At 47.8% G+C, this 6,939-nt stretch overlaps 1 protein-coding gene across 1 annotated transcript in view; it reads right to left on the bottom strand.

Moving 5' to 3' along the window:
* Positions 1 to 1,093: 1,093 nt before the first annotated feature.
* Positions 1,094 to 6,939, bottom strand: part of LOC135112700 (uncharacterized) — a 20,982-nt gene continuing 15,136 nt past the window's right edge. The window contains exons 2-4 of the mRNA XM_064027392.1: positions 3,562 to 3,755; positions 3,155 to 3,336; positions 1,094 to 2,972 (exon numbers count right to left, since the gene is read on the bottom strand). Coding sequence (XP_063883462.1) covers positions 1,796 to 2,972; positions 3,155 to 3,336; positions 3,562 to 3,755 — 1,553 coding nt within the window. The 3' untranslated portion in view covers positions 1,094 to 1,795. The remainder of the gene's footprint in view (positions 2,973 to 3,154; positions 3,337 to 3,561; positions 3,756 to 6,939) is intronic.

Raw genomic sequence — 6,939 nt, 5'->3', positions numbered from 1 at the left:
CACACACACACACACACACACACACACACACACACACACACACACACACACACACACACACACACACACACACACACACACACACACACACACACACACACACACACATTTATTACAATATTGTACATTCGTGGGTGTTTTCTCTTTGCTAAAAAGGTCATCACATCACCTTGACCTTGCGTGACCTTAATTAAATCACATGAAGTCAAGCCCTTCGTGTAGAGATGTACGTCAACCTTTTTTCTTGAGTGACCTTACCTGACCTCTTCCTCCTCAGTGACCATCATTGGCCATTACCTGAAGCTGCTTGTGACCTTACCTGACCTACTCCTCCTTAATGACCTTCTCCGGTTATACATAATGACCTCTTCAGTGACCTTACCTGACTTGTCCCTACTTCCCATTTCCTCCTATCATCCTCATCCATAAATTTATCTAGTCTTTTAAAGCTTCCTAAGGACTACACACTGACAACCTAAGTTCTTTTATACTGACGAAGGTACAGAAGAAGGGAAGTTTCCACGTGCAGTAACTTCATGTGAAATATAACTTCCTATTTCCTCCTATCATCCTTATGCTTAAGTTTGTCTAATCTTGTAAACCTCCTTCGGCACGGACAGCCTCAGTCCTCACATACTGACGAAGGTACAGGAGATAAGTTTGCACGTGTGGTAACTTCGCTGGGTTTGGAAAGTTCACCGCGGACGTGTCTGGAGGGGGAACAAAAAACTTCTGACGTAAATTGGAGGTGAGCGAGAACACGACACCATCACACCATCCCCCCTCACCACCACCACCAACACCGCCACCACCACCACCACCACCCACCACCACCATCCTCCATTCTTAACATTTTCATAGTGGATGGAGGACGGGAGGAGGACTGGAGGAAGAGGGAGAAAGGGAAAGAGAGAAAGATGTCCTGATTACCTCCATCACCAACTCACACATTTTCTCTCCCCCTCCTCCTCTTTATCCTTATTTCTATTAACTACCTCTCTTCTTTTTTCCTTTCCTCTCTTTTCATTTTCCATCACTGTTTCCCACAAGGTTGAAAAAAAAAATGTTAGGATAAAATTATTCCTTAAAACAGGAACACGATGCACATTTATTCATTTCTTCATATATACAGAGATAACAAGTGAATGTGAATGAGCGAGGGAATGAGAGAATGAAGGGGTGTGAGGGAGAAGGGAAGAAGAATGCCTGTGGATGAGCGGGAGGGAGAGAGGGAGAGGAGAAGCTCTTTATCACGTGAGGGAAAAAAATATTGCAAGGTCATTGATAACTAGGAGGAGGGAGGAAAGGGGTAAAGGAGGGATGCGGGAGAGAGGGAGAGAAAGAGGGAGGGAAGGCATAGTTTAAGTGTAATGCGTAGTGGAGTAATGAGAGGGAGATAAAATTTGAAGAGTGTGGCTCCTAGTGTTGGTGAGGGCGAGGATGAGGATGAAGGTGAGGGCGACGATGACACGTGGCTGTATGGCGTTGAAAAGTATACATACTCGTAAATCCGTAATGCACCGGGAATCTCGTAACGTTATGAAGTATGAAATTGTAGCTTGTTCGTTGTATTTGTTCTGGTTCCTTTATAATGTGTGTGTGTGTGTGTGTGTGTGTGTGTGTGTGTGTGTGTGTGTGTGTGTGTGTGTGTGTGTGTGTGTGTGTGTGTATGTTTGTGTGCGAGCGCGCGCGTGCCTGCTCGCGCACTTTAACCACCATGAAGAGTAAAGGTACAGGAGGAGGAGGAGGAGGAGGAGGAGGAGGAGGAGGTGGGGGGAAGGGGAGAAGGCCTGTGCTAGTGGAAGGCACAAAGTAGGATGAGGAGCGGCGCCGCCAGGATGAAGGCGAGGAAAAGCGGCACGCGGGGGCGGCACACGGTGTCCAGCACGTAGGTGTTGCTCCAAGACTTCTCCTCGGGCACCTCCACCAGAGTCTGGTCGTCAGACCAGAAGGAAAGCGGCAGGGAACACTCGGTGGCGTTGGTGCACAGCCGCACCGCAGACTTGGTGTCGTAGGTGACGCGCTGCAGTGTCAGGTTGAAGAACAGGTTGTTGGAAGCGATCTCGTTGTCGCTGGAGAACACGAAGTAGTAGGTGCCAGTGATGGGGATGTCGTATACCACTTTGTTTTGGTTGGTCCAGCGGAAGCTGCAGGCGCGGTATGCCGCAAGGGGCAGCGTCATGATGACGCCCTCACAGCTGGCCAGCGCCTCCTCACTACTGGAGTAGGAGGACACGTGCTCCTCGTTGGACCCGTCGTTCTTGTTGGTCTGGTTAAACTTTCCCCGCTCCACCCTCAAGCCCTCGGGGAAGAACACCTGGCCCCCGATTATGCTCTCCGCGGGGTTCTGGCTCGTTCCCGCCGTGTGTGTCTTCCTGTCCGCCTCGCCGTTCTCTTCGTCGAAGACTTCCAAAGCTCCGTCAAAGTCGACGGCGGTTGAAAGTTCCTTTGTCTCTCGTCGCAGTCTCCTCGGAGGCGGCATCTTCTCGTAACTCCTGTCTGGAGTGTCACGTGAGTTTTGGGGCTTCAGGGTGTCCTCGTCGTCCTCTGAGATGATACCCAGCCTGCGCTGCAGGTGTCGCGGCAGCGGGTGGTCATCAGAGCGATGCAGCATGTGCAGCAGCCGCAGGATCTCCTTTTTGTTTTTGCTCATCCTGATGGCCTTCCGCAGCAGATGCTCCAGCTCGCCCTGTCGCTCCTCCGAGGTGGGCGCCTCAGGTATGCCCGCGTCAGGGTCATCACCCTGAAGGTTCACTTCGTTAGATCTTCTCCTGGCTTCCTCCGGCAGTAGCGGCTCCTCACCACTTATCGCCTTATCGAAAAAAGGAGAAGTCTCCGTGGCGTCCTTCACGACATGGTCCGTCTGTCCCACCGGCGCCTCCCTTTCCTCGGCGGAGTCCTCCTCACCTATCCAGGCGCAGCGGTGAAGGTTGTTCACGCCTCGCAGGATCATCAGTTGCGCGCCATCCGTGCTGAGAAAGTAAAAAAAAGAGAGTCAGATGGTTCAGTGTGGTGGGAAGGGACAGGAGCAGCGGAACGTGGGGAGGCCATCATTGAACCGACTGATTGATTCACTGGTGTTCCTACAGGAATGTTTCATCTCGCACTGCGAGCTGTTCCAATGAGCATCATCGCTGCCCGGCCCCAGACTCACCTGGCGCAGGTGGAGATGGTGACCGTGGAGCCTTTGAGGAGGTGAAAGCCCCAGTACTCCTTGACGTCGTCCTCCAGCGTGGTGGAGTACAGCATGTGGTGGGTGGAGCGGGTGAGGGAGGCGGGCGGCGTCTCGCTGCTAACGTAGGCATTGTAGGAGCCGTTCATGTGCGTCCACTGGGCCTGGAGGGGACGACGGGAACGTGAATGCTTGGCACTGACTGGCTGCTGTGTCACTCACCCCACCTGGCTGCTAAACACCTTCACTAACACACCACACCGTGACTGGCTGACTACAACATCCCTTTCCACGTGGCGCTGATAACAAGTGTGCCAGTGACCTGCTGCCACCCTTGTTTCCCTGCACGTGCTTGCCAAGAGTGGCCATCGTGTGGGCGTAGCACTCACCTGGCACCAGAAGGAGGAGGCGTGGCGGGCAAGGAGGCGCTGGTCTGTGGGCATCATGGGGTAGTGGGCTGGGGGGGAAGAGCACCAGGCGGACATAAAGAGGCAACGGTGATGAGACCGGCGGGCAGCAGCAGCGCGAACACACACAGCCGCACCACACGTCGCGGCCCGCGCAGCAGCGTGTTGCTGGCCATCTGAAACACATAACACACACACACACACACACACACTTCATTAGGACTCAGTTGTACAAGAGACAGTTCTATCAGCGTGGCACAGAGCGATCAAAATGTAAACACTCCTAATACACCAGTAAAAGTACTCACAAAAGAAATAACTTTGTATTTACTAAAGAAGCACAGGTGAATGTAATATTTAGCCAGTCAGTACCCATCAGTAGTTGGCTATCCATAACTAACTAGTCGAAGTATTCACTAAAGAAGGACTTATTCACAAAAGATGTGTTATTATTGTTATTTATTTGCTTTTTTTTCACACCTGTGCAGCGGTACTCCGTCATGACACCAGTATATACATATTCATACACTTTGCACGCGTGAGCGAAGAGGATCTTCCGTAGAGACACGAACTAAGCGGCGCCTTTTAACACACTTATCTGATGTACAAAAAACTGTTGCCAGGTGCGCCTCTTTTGGTCAGCGCTTGGTCGTGAAAAGACAGCGTGCGTTCATAACAAGTGTGTTTGCTTCACGCTGGAGGGGCGGAAGCTGTGTGTTGTGCTCACTGTACTGCAAAATGGAGAGTGAATTTTGCAACAAGGGCAGAGAGAGAGAGAGAGAGAGAGAGAGAGAGAGAGAGAGAGAGAGGAGAGAGAGAGAGAGAGGAGAGAGAGAGAGAGAGAGAGGAGAGAGAGAGAGAGACGGAAAAAAAAATATTTCAGGTGGAATGTGCGAGGAATTCCTGATGGCAGATTTGTGTGTGTGTGTGTGTGTGTGTGTGTGTGTGTGTGTGTGTGTGTGTGTGTGTGTGTGTGTGTTCATGCATTACATCCACACAATTGGCAATAATGTTAAGCAACACTTAAATTGAAACAAACGTAACAACAGACTCATCACGTGAAACAGCCGCGCGTGGTGAATAGAACAATGCAACACGCACACACACACACACACACACACACACACACACACACACACACACACACACACACACACACACACACGCGCGCGCGCGCGCGCGCGCGAGGACGCCGCGACGCCTCTTTATCCTTCTTAAAGGGAATCCTAACGGCACCTTGGGTTTTCTTCTGAAGGCACAATAGTCCTACACTCACCTTATGCAGGAGTCAAGGACGAAATAAAGAATAAATTAATTAAATGAACAATTAATGAAAAATTAAATTAAATTAAAAAATAAATACATAATATGAAAGAAAATTATAATAATACACAAATTTTTAATAGTTATACATTTTTTTTTTTCTTTATAGCATCATCGCAACTCCATATTCTAAGAATTGGTGTGTAAAGTATTTGTACAGCATAACCTCTCGTTTTCTTTGCAATGAGCGGTAACGGGGAATAGACGTTTATTCATTTATTTTTTCTCTTGGCATGAACTTTGTAATAAAACTGTCTAATAAACGTGAAAACACAGGACTTAAGAACGTAAGAGAAGATGCAAGAAACCATTAAGTTTATCAGTAATGTTATCTTTAAAATTCTCCGAAGGCTTCTTAGAAAGTGTTTTTTGTTTTACCTGCAGCGATGGAAACCTGGAGAAGGGAGAGAGAGGAGAGAGGAGAGGAGAGAGAGAGAGAGAGGAGAGGAGAGAGAGAGGAGGAGAGAGAGAGAGAGAGAGAGGAGGAGAGAGAGAGAGAGAGAGAGAGAGGAGAGAGAGAGAGAGAGAGAGATTAAATGTCGATCAATACAACAAAAAAAAGTTGAAAATAACAAAATTATAATCTACTTAACATCTTTTTTAAACTCTCCTTTTCAAACAAGAACACAGATGGCCTTCGAAGTCCATAACATTGCTTCACTCTTCTAATCTGTCCTTATTCACCATTTTTATCTTACTTTATCTCTTTCCTTTTTGGTTGTATCAACGAACTTTACTCCTTTTCCTCCTATCTTAAGCATATAATTCAACTCTTACGCAGTGTCGCTTCCTAAAGAAAATGGGTGTGGTGGTGGCGGAGCGTGTGGCGGGAGCGAGGACAAAGAACAAAGCACGTGTCAATATTCTCCTTGCTCTATTTACCCAAAGCTGCCCCCTCCTCACTCTCTTGCCAGCCAAGTCCCCCTCTGTTCTATCCCTTTCACACTCACCTAGGCAAAATTCTCAGGATCGGTAATCGGGATAAAACCAGATTTAATGGGTTCAAGCTTGATAAAGTTAGATTCAGGAAAGGGGATAAGAAGGAATTGGTTCTCGAATAGAGTGGTAGATTAATGAAATGGACTCAGTTATCAGGTTGTTATTGCTAAGTCATTAAGGAGCTTTAAAAGAAGATTAGACAAATTTATGGATGGCGTAGGTGGAAATAGGTAGGTATATTTCGTATAGGGGACTGCCACTTATAGGCATGATGGCTTCTTGCAGCTTCCGTTATTCCATTGTGTTCTTATATTCTCTCGTACTACACAATACAGTCTCTAATACTACAATACTCTCTCGCCTCTCCTGTGACTTCCCTTAACGCGCTCCTAATAGTCCTTTTCTCCCTTATTTGCGCCGGAGATCTGAAATAAGCTCGCCTTAACTTTACTACTTAATGAAGATTAAGAAAATGCGACGGTTTTTTTGTTTCGATTTTCCCAAAAGTTAAAAAGATTACTAAGTTTATGAACTTGACGCGATGTTGTCTGTGTCTTTCCTTCTTCTTCCTCGTAGCTCTGTCTCCCGCCTCTCCCTCTCCCTCATTCTCACTCTTATCCCTCTCTCGCCTCTCCCTCATCCTCTCACATCTCCCTCTTCCTCTTTCTCCCACACCTCACTCTCCCTCTTTCTCCCACATCTCCCTGTTCCTCCTCCACCTCTCAATCTTCCTCTACCTCCCACCTCTCCCTCTTCCTCCACCTCTCCCTCTCTCTCATCACTCAAGCGCAGCACCTCCCATCTCCCCTCCCTCTCTCCTCTAAGCAACGAGTGACGATAGGAAGGGGGTCAAGGCGGCGCTGATTAGACCCCTTTTTTCACCTGGCCGACGGGGAAGTCCAGGTGTATTTTTTTTGTGTTTGAGCGCTCGTTTATCTTTTACTTTGCTTCTTGTGTCAGTATGTTGATTGTACTTTATGTTGTTCATTTATTGAGGTTTTTGCTTCGTTTTCGTTGTTTTATTTATTTATTTATTTATTTTTTGTATACGATTAAGTTTTCTTCTCTAGTTATTCACTAAAGTGTTGATTTTCATTA

Source organism: Scylla paramamosain, chromosome 24, assembly GCF_035594125.1.
Source record: "Scylla paramamosain isolate STU-SP2022 chromosome 24, ASM3559412v1, whole genome shotgun sequence".
NCBI classification, from domain to species: Eukaryota; Metazoa; Arthropoda; class Malacostraca; order Decapoda; family Portunidae; genus Scylla; species Scylla paramamosain.
Note: the sequence above shows the minus strand (reverse complement) of the source record. Positions and strands in the feature narration are given on the sequence as shown.